This window comes from Falco peregrinus, chromosome 6, assembly GCF_023634155.1.
Source record: "Falco peregrinus isolate bFalPer1 chromosome 6, bFalPer1.pri, whole genome shotgun sequence".
Taxonomy (NCBI): Eukaryota; Metazoa; Chordata; class Aves; order Falconiformes; family Falconidae; genus Falco; species Falco peregrinus.
The window spans coordinates 48,801,490-48,820,164 of record NC_073726.1 but is presented as its reverse complement, the minus strand read 5'-3'; the positions used below and the strand labels follow the sequence as shown (position 1 = coordinate 48,820,164).

Sequence of the window (18,675 nt, the reverse complement as noted above, 5' to 3'; positions counted from 1 at the left end):
CGACCCCCTGGCCCAGGGGCGCGCCGTGCGGCAGGGCGGTCGCCGCGCGGTAACGGGTACCAGCCGTGTGCCACGGGCGCTGCCGGCCCCCCGCGCCCGCCGGCGGGCAGGTCCGGGCCTGCCCCCGCCAGGGACCGTCGCCCCCCGCCGCCCGCTGCCCGCGCGGTGGCCGCCGGGCGGCTTCGGCCGGGCGGGGAGTGAGGCAAAGCGGGTGCGCGGGGGCCGCCCTGCCCCGCAGGCGTCCCCGTGAGGGACCGGGTGCTGGGCGGCGCGGGGGGGCGGCTGCCCCGGCTGGCGGCCGGTCGAGGCGGGCCGCCTGAGGCGAAGCGGGTCGCGCCCCCTCCGCCTCCCGCCACGCCGCGGGGAAGGAGCCGCCCCCGGCCCCCCCACAGGCCGGCGGGCCCCCGCGCCGCCACCGCCCCCCGTCCGCGGCGAGGCGGGCCGGCGGGGCCGGGGGGCGGAGGGGGAGCGGCGGCGCACGGCGGCGAGGTGGCTCGGCAGCCCTGCCGGAGGAGCCCGGCCCACCTCTCCCGTGCTGGCACCCCCCTCCTCCCCGCCCCGAAAGAGGAACTCCCCGCCCGCGCGCAGCCCGGCCGCGGCGGAGGGAGAAGCCGCGGCGGCGGCAGCGGCAGCGCGCCCGGCCCCTCGGCACAGCATGGCGCAGCAGCGCCCGCCGCCCGCCGCCGCCTGAGGCGCCCCGCGGCGCCGAGCCGAGCCCGCGCCCATGGCGGCGCCGCCGCCCGCCCTCAGCTGGGCGCTGCCCCTGCTGGCGGCGCTGGCGGGCGCCGGCGGCCCCCAGAGCTTCGAGCTGCCGGGGGCCCCCATCGACAACATCGAGGTGAGCGGCGGCGGCGTGCTGGTGGCGGGCGGCAGCTGCCTCTACGAGCTGCGGCCCGAGCTGCGGCCCCGCCGCCGCGTGGTGCCGGCGGCGGCGGGGCAGGGCTGCGGGGAGCCCCCCGGCGTGCGCAGCAACCTGCTGCTGCCCTACGAGGAGGCCGGCGGGGAGGGCGTCCTGCTGGCCGGCTGGACCCAGAAGGACGGCACCTGCCAGGTGTGGGAGCAGCCGGCCTACCGGCAGCGCCTCAACCGCAGCGAGGTGGTCAGCTGCCTGCCCGACGGCTCCACCGCCGGCGTCGTCTTCCAGCTGGCTGGCGCCTGGTACCTGGCCGTGGCAGCCACCTACTCGGCCGGCCCCTATGGGAACCATCTGGGCTGCGAGCCTTCCCAGTCGGACGAGGCGACCGTCATCACGGTCCGCAGCATGGACAACCTGGAGTCCAAGGAGGAGCTGGGCATCATCAAGCGCAAGGAGGAGCCTTTGCACTTTGTTGATGCGCTCCGGTGGGGGGATCACCTCTTCTTTCCCTACTACAGGTTGAAGGCCAGGTTGGGTGAGGACTCGGAGCCACCGAGCATGGCTGTCCTGCACCAGCTGCGCCCCTCAGACGGTGGCCTCGCTTTGCAAGGGCATGTGTATTTGGACTGTGGGTGCAGGAGCCTCATTGTTTCCTCCAGCCTTGTCCGTCAGGGTGAGCAAGGCTGGTGGGTGGGTGTTTTCCGCCACAGCCGTGGCACCAAGGCCTGGAACGCCACTGCCGTCTGCATCTTTGGGATGGAGGAGATGAAGAAGCAAGCCTGTGCATCCACACACTTCGTCATGAACGGGGAGAGCTGTGTAAGTCCAGGCATCATTTTGCTAAGCTTTCATCCTACACACCATTGTTGACACTGTTGTTGTTGTGGCTGGTGTTGCTGTGCATGACTCATGGGGTGTCCCTGACCTGAAGGCACATGAAGTTTGCTGGGAACTTCAGAGCTGCACCAGGCTTTGTGTGTCAGCCCTGGCTCCATCAGCCCTGGTGACAGAGTACTTTCTGTTTCTGAAAAGCTGATCCCTTATCAGACCCTGGAGTGTCCTTCCCACCTACATCTCAGGGAAGACATGTTTGAGGGAACACCTGAGGGCATCCTGGGTCAGGCCTGAGTCTTGGGGTCCTCACTCTGTGCGCCCTTTTCTGCCAGGGATTAGTCATACTTCATTGTATTTTCTTTACAGCCTAGATAAAGCATCTCCTACCTTATTCTGTGCATTCACATCTCATGTCATTGCAGCTACATTGGAAATGGAAAAAAAGCCCATCAGATTGACTTCTGTGCACTGGGCTGTGTGCATTGTTATCCCTGTTGCTCACTAGTTATTTACGGTTGCTTGTGTTGCTTGTTCGGTGGTAGGTGTTTCCCAAACCTCCCAGGACTGGCCTTGCTCAAGAGGGCTCGCAGCCACCCCCCCAACCTGTATGCTCAGCAGAAAGCGATAGGTGATACATCCTTGTTGTTGCAGTGGTTACATTTTCACAGGCAGCAGTATCCCATGGAGATCCCCTGGTCACCTACTTCTCTAGCACTCTTAAGCTCCTTCCTCCTTTTGAGGGTGAGCTGGGTGCGTGCAGGGTGGGATGGGCAAGGCTACCAGCTTTGCTGTTGCCTCAGTAGCTAGTAAAGGAATGGACTAAAAATTGAATTCAAGAAGCTAAAAAATGTAGTTCAGGCAAAGAAGGTGCTTTTGCAAGGCCATTCCATGCTTTGAAGTCACACTCAGAAGTCTTTTCAGAGCAGTGGCAAAAGGAACAGTACTGAAAAGTATCAGGGAGAACCACAGGGGATCAAGCAAGCCAACATAAAGCAAGCCGTGGCCTTTTGCAGTTCCCCCACCGTCCAGGGACTTTGCAGCTTAACCCCTGAATCCTTGCTGTGTTACGGTGGGAGTTTGTTGGAAACTCTTTGAAAAGTGTGGTAGATTTAAGGTCACTCCTTGGCTTCCCAAGTGTAGCCCGTAGCAGAGAACAGTGCTGAGATTCTTCCAAATACAAACTACCGGAGGGCACGTGTGGTTCAGTCTGCTCATCTCCCGGATGAGTTGCGAGACTATTGCCAGTGTTAGAGGGACGTAGTTATGAATGAGAACCCCGTATGTGGGTGAAATGACTGTGCTGAAGTAAATAGTGAAACTCTCGCAGCAGACACGGAGCCGATCCTTGGATTTCCAATGCCAGTTTATAGCTCAATGTATTTCTGTGTTCTCACAAGGCAAACTTGCTGAATGAATTTGCAGTCTCATTTTCATCTCAGAACACCTATTTACTAGTTGGATTTTTAATTCGTATTCTTTGTTCGTAATTACTCGTGGAGTTTCTTTGCAAGGTGCTTTCTGAGACTGCAAAACAACAAAGAAAAAGAAACCTCCCTGGGCAGCAGATCCTTTATAACCACTTCCCAAAGCCCTAGGCTAGAAATTCCAGAAGAGTCTCATGGATTTCAGATTAGTGTAATGCAGGTAAGGTGAGGCAGGTTTTTCTGTCTGACCAGTGTTCCTCTCAATCCCCTGTACCTGTTGCCTCCCAGTGCCTGAATATGAAAAATCAACGACCCAGTTGTTTAAGGGTTGGTCTGATTCAAGTCAGACTCCTGTGACTTCAGAGTTACTTTCATGTCCCAAAAGGCTCGTCCCTCCTGGAAATGTAGATTATATTTGAGTACAATGCTGAAGAATCCCAACTTTAAAAGTTATTTAAAGGATTGTTTGCTTAACATTATGTTCCTAACTATGGTGATGTTATTAATAATGATATCTTGGCACAATAAATACAGTTTACCACTGACAGGAAAGTGGTGTTTTAATATTTTGTGAGATAGCAGGACATCTGGGTGTTGTGTAGTAATACGACCTATAACATTACATGGCTAATTAGACTTCCTTTTAAAGCTAATTATATGTGCTTATGGTATATAAACATAGAAATAAATGCGTGTAGTTCAGCTTTAATATGTTTTTTATACTACAGAAGGTTAGGCCAGGCTATTGCAGAGTAGGTTTGGAGATGACAGGCCCATATGCTGCTGCTTCTGGGTTGTTTTAGACCAGATCCTTCTACTGTCTCTCACCAAATCATGCAGTCCCTGCAAATGTGGAATATGCTCTTCTTGGATTCAGAAGCACCGGGGCTTCAGAACTGGCAGGAAGATGGTGCACGGTGTGTCCATCACTGCGCAGCTTGTAGAAGTGTGTGCAATAGCTAGCAGTGGCTTTAGCCAGAAGGGAGTGCCTCATAACACAGAGCTGTTGGGAGTACATTGTAGTACAACATGCAGGAATGACAGCGAGCAACGGTACTTAACGTGTGCTTTGAAGTCCAGTCTTTTACAAAGGCAGTATTGATACTGAGCAAATGAATATGTTGCAGTGTTATGATTGCCTGGAGTGCAAGACCTCTACACTGACTGTGGTGGGTAGACCGTGCTGAGTGTCAGCCTGACTTTTGCATTGCGGGTGCGGTGTTGTAGGGTTCTGTGGATCTTAGTCTGCTTTGCTGGGTACACTTCAGTTCTGGAGCTCAGATGTGATGAGGTACACAGATCACGGACACAGTTTGTCAGTTGATGTAGGAATTGAAAATACTTTTTTTCACTGCAGGAATGCAGTTTATAGTCAAGAGTATATGTTAGGGAGTAGTGGCAGTTTGTTTTCCTTCTGATCTTGTAATTTTTCAGATTTCTGTAATTATTCTGATTACCTTTAGGCAAGACGTCCTGTTACCTGTCAGCACTCACACAGCTGCTTGTATTTGCACTGTGTTGGCAGTGTGTGTTGGCAGTGTGTGTTGGCACTGTGCTTCTCAATAGTACAGTGCAAGAGGGACTGAGTCTGAGGTATTTGTGATCCTGAATTCCCTGCTATGCTACTGCTGCATGTTCTGCTCTAAACTCATTCCTGTAAGGTACTGGGCTTTCTGGCCTTAACCCAGTAAAGCACTTTAGGGCATATTTAACATTAGGCCTATAAGTACTTCCATCATCTTCATGCCCATGCATTTAAAGTTAAGCATGAACTTGAGTACTTCACTGGATTGGAACCAAATTGCTCTGCATCCTGTAGGAACTGATTGTAGGTGTGCAGTCTCTTTAGCCTTGCATTGCTACTTAGGCCAAAGTTGACATTTGCATTAAGTTTCAATGCTGGTTTTGAGTCTGTCATTGAAAATTAGTAGTTTTTAAGATCCTTGCTTTATCAAAAACTATGTGACTGCTACAGATTCTGTGGAATTGCTCCTTAGAAGAACAAACTAATTCTGGTTTTGTTTTGTGAAGTATTGTGCACAAAGCATTTTGTCCTAATTGGATGTGTTTATTCTGGGCATATGTAATACTGGATTCCCAAAGACAAGATTCTGAACTAGCAAGAGGCAAGTGGTATCTTAAACTACTCTGAAAATATTTTGCAGTTTTATATTTATATGGGTGGTTTTCCTCTGATCCACACGTCTCTGTTTTGAGTATATCTACTTACATGCACTGTCAAGGTGTATGCATTAATGGACTCTAGCGTAACCTGCATGTACATAAGTGCATCTTCTTCACAATTTTCTTAGTTGATAAATGTGAATTTGCCACATTTCATTCTCCATTTCTTTTCAGAAACCTGACTGAGCACTAGCAAACATCTCTGGTGGTTTACAATTATGAAATTGAAGCTCCTTAGCCAGTACATAGGAGGAATGTTGGAATTTGTCACAAACTTGCTCACAGTAGCTAGTGAACTTGAAGAAAGGCTTTTCTTTAGTTGTTCTGTGGCTGAACAGAAGCTACTAGAATCTCAGATCTCTCCCAGAGATCCCAGGATCTCATGGATCACAGCCAAGCAGATGAGTAGGAGAAGTGCTGAAATTAGAGAACATGAAAAGGAGAGAGTTGTAGGGTGTTATCTAACCACAATGACAAATCTGGAAATTAGTGTTGCCAATATAAGAGGTTGTATGGGAAGAAAAGGATTCTACAGTTTTTCAGGGAGAAAATCCAAAAAAATGTTAAGCATATACTTATAAGACAGAGACAAGTTGCTGTAGTGTATATTAAGGTGTTTATTTTATGATGTGCAAAGGCTAAGTAGCTGTGATAGTTACTAAATTATAAGCTGTCTTGGTTGGTTTTTAATCTGCCATTTAATGCAAGTAAAGATGTATAACAGTCTGTTCTTTGAATTTTTGCATTTTTCAGTGGGTGATAAATATGTGGGTTGGTATATACCCCTTTTTAGAGCATAGTTTGGAATCGTAGGACAAATGTTAGCTGGTGTAAGCTCTGCTAAAGAGATTTTGAAGTCAACATAGTTACATCAGCTTAATCATGGCCATTAATTTGCAGGAATGACATTTGAATTTGTGTGGTAACTCATTCCAAAATGATTCATGGTCTTTTATTTAAGGAAAGAATTACAGGCTTCTAAATATCATTTGGTATCAAAATTGATCCTGTAATTAATTTTCTAGTAGTAAAGTCATCTCCTGTGTATTACCAGACTGCTAGTATTTCATCTGATGTTTGACAGATTTCTAGAGTTGTTTCTGAAGTGAATATTTCTGTCCAGTTACAATGAATTTTCAGTTCGTTCCTGTTTGGTGTGGGAAGTAAGCCATAGGAGACTTGTAAACTCACACTGTCAGTAAGAAGAAGAGTTGCTTTTAGTCATCTGGCTTCACCAGGTGTTCTTAGTGGAAACTTTTGAAGGCCTGGGGGCTCTTGAACAGAAGATTCACTTCCTTGGGATCACAGAGTCGTTCAGGTTGAAAGGAACCTCAGAGGAGGTCTCCGTCCATCCCCCTGCTCACAGCATGGTCAGCTCTGATATCAGACAAGGTTGCTCTGGGCTTTGTCCTGTCAGGTCTTGAAACCTCCAGGGACGGAGACTGCACAATATCTCTGGACAACCTGTTCTGCTTAATTGTCCTCATGGTGATTTTTTAAATCTTCTGTCCACTAGAAACCTCCCTTGTTTCAGTTTGTGTTATTATCTCGTCCCGCATACACTTCAGTCAAGAGCCTGGCTCTGTTTCTCTGGTCCCTCTGAAACTGTCTCCTCTGTAGGCTGAATCAGCCTGGGTCCCTCAGCCTTTCCTCATAGGTCAGCTGCTCTGGGCTCCGACTGTCACAGTGGCCCACTGCTGAACTCACTCTGATTTACCAAGATCACTGGTACTAAGGGTCCCAGAACTGAGCACAGTATCCTGGACACAACAGAACATGTGCCAATTAAAGGAGAATGATCACTTTCCTTGCGCGATCTGGCTGTGCTGCTGTCGATACAGCCCAGGATGCTGTTACCCTTCACTGCTCCCTGGCTACACTGTTTAGCCTACAGCCCTCCAGGACCCTTGTGTCCATTGCAGCAGAGCTGCTCCCCGGCCTGTACTGTCACAGGGGGTTAGGCCATCCCAGGTGCAGGACTTTGCGTTTGTCCTTGTTGAATTTCTTGCAGTTCTTGTTGGCCTGTTCCTCCAGCTTCTTTAGGTCTTTCTGAATGGCAGCCCTGCAGTAAAGAATATCAGCTCATTTTGATACTATCTGCAAGATTAATCTGGAAGCTTTCAATGTCTTCCTCCAGGTCATTGATAAAGATACTGAGCAGGACATGTCCCAGGATAGGTTCCCTTAAGAACTCCGCTTGTAACTAGTGCCTGGGTAGAGTACAAACCACTAACCAATACCCTCTGAGCCTGTTGATCCATCCAGTTTTTCCACCCGTCCAGTAGTCCTCCTGTCTAAGCTGTAACATCTCAAGTTGGATACAAGGATGCTGTGCTAAATGGTGTCAGGAGCTTTGCTAAAGTCAATTACGTCTACTGTTCGTCCCTCCTCCACAAACTGAGTCATCATCACAGAAGGCAGTCACGGAATCATAGAACTGTTTAGGTTGGAAAAGACCTTTAAGATCATTGAGTCCAACCATTAACGTGGCACTGCCAAGTCCACCACTAAACTGTGTCCCTAAGTGCCACATCTACACATCTTTTAAATGCCTCAGGTTGGTCAGGCATGATTCATCCTTGGTGAATTCATGTTGGCTTTCCACAGTCACTCTATTCTTGTGCCCAGAAGTGGCTTCCAAGAGGATTTGCTCCATGATTTTCCCAGGGAAAAAGTGAGACTGGCCAATGTGTAGTTCCCCAGGTCATCCATGTCTTTTTTGAAGATGAGTGCAGTATTTGCCTTTATTCGGTTCTTGGAGACTTCCCCTGATCTCCACAACTTTTGAAATATGAGAGAATGGCCTTGCAGTATCATCAGACAGTCTCTCAGCATCTTCCTGCAGATCCCACGTGGCCTGCCTGAGATTTTGTAAGAGATCCCTGGCTTAATCCTTTTCCAGTACTGGTAGTTTCTCTCTTCCTTGAACTCTGTGAGGACTACAAGACCTTGCTGGTGTAGTCCAGAGCCTTGTCTGCATCTACTGTCAATAAATCATGACCTATTCAGCAGCCGGTGCATATTTTCATTGTTTATTCTTTTATTGCTCATGTAGTTGTAGAAGGTCTTCTTGTTGCCTGTAACATCCCTTGCCAGTTTCAAACCCAGGTGAGCTTGGGCTTTCCTAACACCATTCCTATGTGTCCAGGCCGTTCGTCCTTAGTCACTTGTTCCAGCTTCTACCTCTTTCATACTGTTTTTCTGCATTGTAGTTCAGTCATGACTTCCCTGCTTAGCTCGGGCCATCTCCTGATGTGGCTGCCTGTTTTCCTGAGTTTTGTGCTTGGAGGAGGTCGTCCTGAAAGACCTGTTAACTTTCCTGAGCTCCATTTCCCTTCAAAGCTGCCTTTCAGGGGATCCCACAAACCAGTTCCCTGAACGACCTGAAGCCTGGTTTTCAGCTTTGTACTCTGCTGTTCTTTCCTCACTGCCCTCAGAATCCTGAACTCGGTTATTTCATAGTTACTACAGTGAAGACTGCCATTGATTATCACAGCTCCAGTCAGTTCTTCCTTGATTGTGAGTAGCAAATCCAGAAGAGCATCATCCTTCGCTGACCCTGTGGAGTTAACAAATCCTGGGGTCCCATCTCATTCACTTTGCCCACAGAGCTCTGTAGTCCTGATCTGCACTAGGCAACATCCTTGGTGTCTGCGTGTATGTGCAACAATGGGTAGTGGTCAAAGGAATGGAAAATCACTGGCAGTCTCTCTGCAGTTAATCAGGGCCCCTAAAAAAAAAAAGAAACTTCTTGTAACAGCATGACTTTAGCAGGTGTGTGCCTTCAGCCCTCACAGGAGGGAATCTCTGACCATGGTCACTCACCACTTCCTCTCACTCTCTGCTAATGCTCTGTTCAAGCTCTGCTGGTTTCAAAGCCTTCCTTAATGGAGGTTGTTCTTCCTCATTGTTTATTAGGACACTTTACCAATTCTGTAAACTTGGATCTGAGGCCAGAGAAGGAGTGTTTCTGCTGCTGCAAGGAGTCACAGATTTATAGCCTCCCCATCTCAAGAGTCTCCATCAACCTCTTGCTCAAGTGTAGCCTCTGACTATTCCTCCTGCCTTGCATCATGAGGCTCAGGATCTTACCTCTGCAAGATCTCTGTAAAGACCCTGTCATTTACTGGTCATCCACCCTGATTTTTTGCAGTCTGCTTGCCTGAGATGGTTTGTCTACCTAGCATTGCTATGCAGTACACAAACTAAAAAAACTTCCTGGAAATAAAATTTTGGAACAGTTAATCTCCTCGTTCCTTAGCCCTAATAAAGGCTTGCTGCGTGCACCAATATTTAAGTTTGTTACCCTCTGATACAATAAAAATTGATGCAGGTGGTTGAAGGGTGGTGAAACTAAGAAAGAAGGATGAGGTAGCAGAAGTTTTTTTCCCTCTAGGAAAAGCATCGATCTATTGTTCCAGTGTTGACTATCGCTTATGCGCTGCTCACAAGTCTTGTGTCCTTTTGTATAGCTCCATCTGTTCATTCACTGTGATGCTCAAACCCTTTATTTTTACTTTTTGGCCAGCTGCAATATGATGAATGCTGCGTGAGCTAAAAATGCTGCCCTTCCCTCTGAGGCTTGCAATGTAAAATAATCAGGAGGAAATAAAGACAGAAAGTAGAATTGTGAATATGGTTGCTGCAGCTGGAATTGTGCAGTGATAAATCTGAAAATTACATGTAAAATAGAAAATTAGTATAAATACTTTTCATGCCAATAACCAAAGTTCATAGTGGGGTGAACTTAAAAGCAAAATGTAAGTCAATTCAGGAGAACTCTAGGCTTACCTGTACACATGAAGATTTTGGGGGACTATAGAATAGAGCAGAGGGTAGAACTGAAGAATTAAAAACCCAAAGGTCTTCTAGAGTAGTAATGTCTTTTCTTTTGCTTTTCTTGTGTTAGTATGAGCCTGGAAGTGTTATAGGATAGACGGATGATTGTGGAGATGAGTGACTCTTCAAGTATAAAGGAAGTTTGGACTGTAAATGCATTTTTAAGGATGGATATAGCTGTGAAAGAAAGAGCTTGGGAAGGCCCTACAGTGCTGTAACCCCATTAGTCACAGTGGAAGACGTAAAAGGGCTTGTTAAAAAAATAAATGCACATGGAAAAGGGGTGACAGAAGGGTGAAAGCAGCAGCTGCACCCTGGAGGGAACGGGCAAGCTGGAGAAATAGGTTGCAAAAGGGAGAAGGCAATTTTTGTTGTGACTGCCCACCATCTGAATTCCCCCCTCTTCTTATCTGTATTAGCTCAGTGTCGCATTGACCCTCCCTCTAGCAAGCCGAGTGAGGGGAGGGGGCTTCCACACTTGTCAGTATTGGTTCTTCAGTCAGATGAGGAGGATGCACTGATATGACACTAGTTATTTTATTAGTATGTGGGTCAAAAGAAAATCTGGCAGCAGAGCTTTTCAGAGACTGGATGAGTCCTCCGCTCTTCTGTGATCTTATTGTGCCGAGTCTGCAAAGGAACCTGGGGTGGTTTGTTTTCCTTACACTACTGCATGGTGCACTGCAGAAAGAAACCCCCTAATTCTGGCAGAAATGAAAGCCTGGAAGCGAAGCTTCACTTCAGTCCTTTGCCTGAGTGAAGCCTCATTGTGTATATCAGTGCTGGAGTTTTGTGACCCTCTGATCTAGTGAGTGAGTTAACTTTTTCCACCTTAAAATACTTGCAATCACTTTTCCCGCCCCATATCTAAAACAGATCTCCATGGCACTGGAGTCTCATGCCTAGGCGGGTTTTACTGAAGTTCGGTGCCAGTCGTCTTCCTCCTGGATGAAAAAAACCCAGTATCTTTAAATATAAGAGTTAATCAAGTCTTCTTTTACTCCAAGTGGCTGTTCTTGCAAGCTAATTAAAATGATTCAGATGACTGAAAAAGATTTTAATTGATTTAGGATTGCAGTTCAGAAAAAAAATAGTTCTATGTGGAAAGACTTTTTGGGGTTAAGCCAGCATCCTAGCATGCCAGAGAGTTGAATTCAGCTGTTACTGTGTTATGGATTCACTTCATAACTTTGAGAAATGCCTTCACCTTTCTGCAAAATGTCAGTTTTAATAGTCTATTCTCACACTTTGTTTTGTGCATTAAAGCAAAATAGGTTCTCACAGTAAGAGGGTGCCTGTAGGTTTAGGCATCTGTCCTTGAGGCTGAGATTCTGGGCTTTGTAAGCTGACCTGCAGGGCTTGTTCCCAAGGTCCTGGTCCTGCCCGAGCTCTTGCCCCCCACCTCTCCATGCCTGCTACTCCTTTGTGCCCACGCTGGTGTCATGCAGCCACACGTTCATGTGGTGAGGAGAATGACTCAAACGAAAAATTAGGTAGATAGATGGATTTACAGACCATTTTCCAGGCACGTAATTTCCTTCACTAAGCTTACCGGAAAGTATTATACTAATAGAGGGGAAGGGGAGGTAAAGCTTGGCTGTGGTTGGACCCATTTGGAGGTTGACTGAAAGCAGTTACAGGACTGCACACCTGAGTTACTGCTTGCTGGGGAGATACCTGGGCTTGTAGGGAGTTCAGGGCAGAGACCATCTCTCACCTGGTGAATAACCTTATTCTCACACATCAGAGCTTCCTTTCAGCACTTGATTGTTTACAATCGGAGTTACTTCGTCAGGTTTTTCCTTCCACAAGATACAGGGATTTCCTGCGTGATGTTTTCTTTCATGAGCTCCTTACACACTTGTCACTTGACTTCCTCCAGCTTTGATGGAGAATTGTAGGCAACATGTTAAATTTAAAGTTCATACAGGTACATTCATATTTTCCCTGGCATGAACTTTATACTACTTTATCTCATATTTATGTAAATACGCAAGTCTCAACTTCCTTTAGTGTAAAGCAGGAAACCAGAAAGGGGAGGATGAAGCTTTGCATTTTTTGAAGCATACTAGAAAAACCCAAAAGTCCATGTGTTTGAAGTGCTTTCTTTCTCCAGAACATTAACATGCTGAGTTGCAGCATGGTTGCTGAGTGTATCTGTAGCCTTCATAGTAGGTGCAGACAGGTGATGGCAAAGCATGGCTTCACTGAGAAGAACTGGCAATTCAGAATAAGCCCAGGGCAGAATAAGCCCCCAAAAGAGGAATTCTGCTGCAGAGTAACTTGCTGTTAGGCCAAGCCTATGTCCCACCGAGGTCAGTGTTTTAGCTGCAGTAGGTGTAATCTTTATCACAGGTGTGGTCAGTTGCCATGTATAAAAAATAAGTAGTTTAATGTTTCATGTGCCATTTCCAATGATATGTGGCACTGAAATTGTGTCAGAATTAAAATGTTAGCCAAAGTATTGGCTAAAGTTGAGTTCTCTGAGAATCTTTCCAGGGATTCTTCTTTTTCTTAATGTTTTACAGTATAGGTGAATGATTTTGTAATAGATTTCTCTTATATCTGATTTTCAGGAGGCACGATCAATCAAGAAACTACCTACCTTGATTCACTCTGGATTAGTGGCTGTTTATGGCACAGTTGTTTTGGATCAGATAGTTCTCTTTTTGGGAACAGATGATGGACAGTTACTGAAGGTAAGCTAAGCTGAGAGTGGCAGTTCTTCCCTTCTCCATCAGCTGCCACTGTGTTCAAGTGGGTAAATGTTTCCTGGCTTAGGCACTGTATTATAAACAGATATAATCTCCTGAATCTCTGTTTCTTTTTTTGTTGGTTTGTGAAGTAACTGCTGTGTTGTTACGTGAAGAGCAACATAACTTCCAAAAGCAATTATGTACCCTGCTTAAAATTCATGGAAACGTTTCATTAAACTGCTAATGCCTACAGTATCAATTTATGGACTGTGGAGTTCTCAGTTACTTGGTCTTTTGTTTCCTTCCTTGCTTTGGTTGTCCAGTAGAAATGTTAAATATTGTTAGATTTTGGAAACATATTTATTTGTTTGTTGGCCTGTCTTGTGATGTGAACAGCTGTCCATTAAAGAGAAAAGTCAAGATTCATTTTGCTTTAGCTTCTGAATAGTCGACCTACGCTACCTTAAATCAATCACCTGGAAGTGAAAGTTATCTTATCTTATTATCAAACTTTTCAACCATCCAGTCAAATGTCTTTTATGCTTCAATTTTTTTCCGGGTTTTGCGAGAATGTGCATTTCCTGTCTTCACTGCAAAGGATGACTCTCATTTTTTGTTTTTATTAAGCAGGCAGTTGGAGAGGAATATAGTAGAGAGCTTGAAAAGCTTTTACCCATTTGATTTCACTGTGCTTTTGATAATGAAAAATAAAATTGAAATCTTCCCTGTCTCCTTAGTGCAGTGGAGACCATGAATGCATGAATGTATCTCCCTTGTTTAGTCATGTTTATGGAAAACCTTGTATCAATGTTGGTGTGATTATTAACTTGCAAAATAAAGTTTCCGTGGTCTCTGGTTCTCTTGAATTTTGTGTGAAGGGTGGTGGAAGACTGTAGAGTTAGGCAAGGTAAGAAAAAGAAGTACTACCACAGATGTATACTCACAGAAGCCACAGAGAAACTTCTGTCCTGAAGACAGTTGTCAGTAAGTTCCTATTTACATTATGGGTGTCTGGATGTTGGTTTGTTTTCTGAAGGCTAATACTTCCTTCTCCATTCATAGGAGTAGTTAACACATTAGGGCTTTGGGATATAGGCGTCTCTTCCACATTCAGTTTCTGTGTCAATCAGGAACATACTTGGTGGGAGGGGTGTTTCATACACTAAACCAGTGCAAGATTCATTGCGAAATGTGTCTGGCCTGGATTTTGTTGGAATTCTGTTCTGGTGTTCTTTTCCTCCATCTTTCTGCAGTGTGAGAGCCAGTGCAGTAGGTGAGTTGAATCAGGGCACAATAAATCATCTCAGCAGCTCTGATGTAGCTGAAATTAGGATTTTGTTTAAAATACTGACTGATCAGTAAAAGGACTTGTGGATAATTTAGTTTCTTGTGTTTTAGGCTGTTCTTAATGAGGATATGGAATCTAATTGCCCAGAGGTTTTATATGAAATTAAGGAAGAAACCTCCATTTTCCCCAAACTTCGACTTGATCCAGTAGATAATAACTACATCTATCTGTCCTCTGCCAATAAGGTAAGCGCAATATTAAATAAAAGAGTAGGTTCAAACAAGCTGCTGCTTTAAGGGTTTCTGCCACATTATAATTGAAGCATCAGTTTTGGTCGGAGTTAGACCTTAAGTATCCAAACTGCGGTGAACGACTTTACATCTAGTATCTGATTATGTCGTCTAAGTTTGGGCTGCACTTCTGCAGAGCTTGGAAGAGCTTCCACTGTAATGGTGCTGCCTACTGTTGCTGTGATCCAGCAGCACCCTTAATCCTATGCTTATTTTATGTCATTCTGTGGACAGAGTCTTTGCTTCTCTTTTACCTGGAGACATCATGCAGAATCAGACTTGGAGGTAGCAAAAAAACCCTTGTAGACTCTTTGGAGGTGGGAGTTTCTCTGAATTAGCAATCCGGCTATTGGTAGGCTGGGGTCTGCTAGTCAGTTATGGAGTTTCTAATGTGGAGAAAACTCTTAATTTAAGAGATGGGTTTGAAGTCTTAGTTCTGCTGAAATCAATGATAGAATTCTCATAATCTTCAGTTAGGCATAGATTTTAAAAAAAACAAACCAAACCAAAACCACAATCAGAAATGATTAATGTGTCTGCATAGTGATGCCAAGGAGTTCAGCAATCACTGGGAGCTACTGCATGTGAGCAAACACATCAGAGCTTCATGTCAAGCAGAGAGCAGCTCCCAGGAGCCAGTGCAGTTGTTGCAGCACATCCTGCAGCAGGGCTACTGAGCGTCAACTTGGCAAATTCCTTTGTCTCACTAGCAGCGGGGAAGATGGCAGTGAAACATAAGGGCTGGCTGTCCATCTGAGCCGGACAGGATTTCACCCAGCACTTGATTACTTTCATTTACAATAAAATCACTTTTCCAGCAGTGAACATGGCATTTTAGCCTGTCGTCTGAGAGAATGGGTAAGTTGGTAGGAGAGCTCCTGACTGATACAAACATCTATCACAAATGCAGAAGGAATCAAAATTTCAGTCAAAAGTATATGTAGATATTCAAAATAAAGACTCAAATTTTCTTCAGCTTTGGTAAAAGAGCAAGTTGTTATAGAGGAACAACACTTTTAGGAATAAATGCCTCTCTGTGATCATCTCTTGGAGCTTAAATAATGCTTTTAAACTATCTTTTTTTAACTTGCTAGTAGTCTGTGAAGTTGGCTGGTTTCTGAACTGATTATCTTGCACACCTGCGGCTAAATTTAATTTTACAAGATATGGCTGGAAAGAACAGTAAATATACTTTTGCAGAAAGCCACGTATCCTTGTTTCCGTTCTCCAAGCATAGGAATTTTTAATTCCTGCGAATTTGTAAAAAAAATAATGGCTTGAATTAGGAATATTTTTCTTATTAAGATTATTAATTAACATTGTTATTAATAATATTATTTGTATTTGTAATCAGATTTCTCTTTTTCTTTTTCCTTTCCTTTTCTGAAAATGGCCGGCTAGGATATTCAAGATGAATGTACAAGTATAGCTACATATAATATAGCCACAATTATCTACATTTACTTATTGAAATGGCATTTTCATGCATGCTAAGTAGTTGCATGCGTTTGTTCTAATGTGCACATGCAGTAACCTGACATGGTGATGCAAACACAGATGCATTTTGTTTTGCGCATGCATTTTTGGATGCACCTTCATCAATCATTTAAAAATCTCAGTTCTGATGAGAGGAAAACAGTGTTCTGCTAAGCAGAGCATTATTTGTAAAATAAAGCTCTTTTCTATTGTTATCTATAATTCGCTATGCTAATCAGTCTTTCTTGCATTAGCCTGTCCATGCTGGCCTTTCAGTAGTAGAACCCAATTATCATTGTCAAGAGGCGTTTCATCATCTGATGGCAAAATACAGTGTGTGTAAAATAGGCTGCATATTTCTATCCAGAGGTCTTCTGGCAGAGGGGAGTCCATAATGAAACTTCCCCAAAGGGATTGTGCTTGGTTGCTGTCAGATTTTTAATAGTAACCCTCAATTTCCCTGTTTATGAAGGCTATTTATTTTAATTCAGTGTGTTACTGCGTTCTTTGGTTTTAGGTGAGGAGAATACCAGTTGCAAATTGCAGTAGATACATTTCTGAGCAAGAATGCTTATCTGCGAAGGATCCCTACTGTGGGTGGTGTTCTTTGAGTCGCAGGTATTTTTTGTATTTTAGACTTTCATATAAAAGCAATGCATTATTAGTCAGTGTACATTTTGACTGGCTTGGGGCTATTCAGCATCAAGATTGTATCTACTGAGTTTTTATGGAATCAGTCACAGCCATAAACGAGACACTACTCTCACGTGGAAGGGAGCTCTGCAGTTTTTAAAAACCATGTTAACCCCTCAGATTTTTGAGATCTACCTATAAAATATATGTTGGGCTAAGAAGAATAAATTATTTTGGTTTTAGAACAGATGTTTTTGCTTTCCAGATTGATTGAGAGATAAAACTGTATGCTCATGCTTGAAGCATCTCGATTGCTGAGAGCATCTTGCATGTGAGAATGGAGAAAGTGCTCAGTTGCCTTCTGTATTCATAGTTCCTTGCTTTGGAATCACTGCCTTTGGTTTAGGTCAGAGGAGAATTTCTTTCTAAACACTTCATTCCCACATTTGGGTCATAGTTTTGGTGCTTTCTTTGAAGGTTTGAAAGCTATTGTATATCTTTGGCCTGGACTGGAGAAATTCCTGGGTCATCAAGTGTAGTCTTGGCAATTGCAAGCAACCACATCATGTAAACCTACTCATGAACTAATCGACAACCACATCATGGAAACCTGCTCATAAACTAATCAAGGACCATTCTAAGTTTAGATAGGTTTTTTTGTCCTCCCTGGCCTGGTTGTGTGGCTACCTGAGAGTCTTATTTTTCTGCTGGTTAAAATCTGGCTGCTCATTTTCATCATGTGTGTATTCATGGACAGGTTACACTGGTACACTAATTTGTTCTAGTGCTCGCATCTCCTTGGCTTGAATAGGTTTTTTCCTCTTCCCTCGCACTTAATCTCCTCAATGGTTTTGTGAAGGCAGTCTCTTTTCTTGCTTTCATTTTGGTGTGCTGAAACAGCTAACTTCACTAAGATCCTCTCACATAAGACACTCCTTTCTTAACTCCACTCCAGTAGGCTGTCTGTGAAATTTATGTATTATTTTAAAAATAAAGATGGCCAGGACTGTCACAGTATTCCAGAAACTATTTCAGCTGTGCCTTGTTCAATGGTGTTTAATCAGTCTGTCCAGGAAGCACCTTACTTAGTGTGTCCTGGGATCACAAACGTCTTTTTCATGACAGCGTCACATTGATGGGCCACAATCACCCATGATCAAATAATGCCCCCAGGTCCTTCTCTTTCTTTGTTTTCTTTCCAGTTGATGAGTTTCCAGTCTATAACACATGGGTTGTGAGATCTTCATTGCTCTAGGTACATGTTCTTGTACTTTTATGCTTTGAAATGTCATCCCATTTCAAGGTTGTCCAAGCTTTCCTCTGTGATATTCTCATCTTCCTCTGCATGGTAATGTTCCCAATTTTTTATCATCATCAGATGTTGACAGTGTAACCCTTCTTTTATGCCAGTTTATCAGGGATTAAAACATTAAACAGAAGTGGTTATAAGATTGATTTTTGAGGAATTCTACTAGTAGCCTTATTTTAGAAGGTTAATACTACCCGTTTAGGTTATTTTGGCTTGTTACAATGTTAACTTGATTTTGCTGAAGACCTGCTACTTTGTTTTGCAAAGGTAGTTACTAGAAGAGAGTGGCAGTGTATTCTGTTACCTGTTTTCTTCAAACTCTCTTTTTTCTATCTTGTTAGAAAGGGTATATGTTACAATACTAAGCTTTTCAGGCTTTTCGTTACCTTACTGTCTGCGAATAACAGCTTTAGTCAGTAAATCCCCTGTTTATGAGGGGAATCACCAAAAGTTTCCATCTGGTTGAAACAGAAACAATTTACTCCTTTGCAGAAAAAATTACCTACTATAATATGAATCCTATTCAACACCCACATAATTTTTCACTGTTAAGCACTTAGCATCATTAAATACTTGGTTTTGTGAAGAGAGAGCTCTGAGTGAAGCTTTAGAAAAAGAGGAAGACATGTTTTTAGCCAATATTTTAATCAAAGCCCATACATGTCCACTAAAGCAATATATTCCATATGACATTGATGATATGTTTTATATTCTTACTGGGAAATAACTGTTATATTAAATATGTACTCAATTTTTTAAATAAAACTTAGCAGTAATGCTTCATTTTAAAGACAACGTGAACTCAAATCCAGTGTTTTGTAAAAAAGATCTGCAGCTTGTATTTCA

General features: G+C 44.4%; 1 protein-coding gene across 1 annotated transcript in view; it reads left to right on the top strand.

Moving 5' to 3' along the window:
- The first annotated feature begins 373 nt into the window (after positions 1 to 373).
- Positions 374 to 18,675, top strand: part of PLXNC1 (plexin C1) — a 72,660-nt gene continuing 54,358 nt past the window's right edge. Inside the window, exons 1-4 of the mRNA XM_027794213.2 lie at positions 374 to 1,675; positions 12,714 to 12,836; positions 14,232 to 14,366; positions 16,405 to 16,505. Coding sequence (XP_027650014.2) covers positions 725 to 1,675; positions 12,714 to 12,836; positions 14,232 to 14,366; positions 16,405 to 16,505 — 1,310 coding nt within the window. The 5' untranslated portion in view covers positions 374 to 724. The remainder of the gene's footprint in view (positions 1,676 to 12,713; positions 12,837 to 14,231; positions 14,367 to 16,404; positions 16,506 to 18,675) is intronic.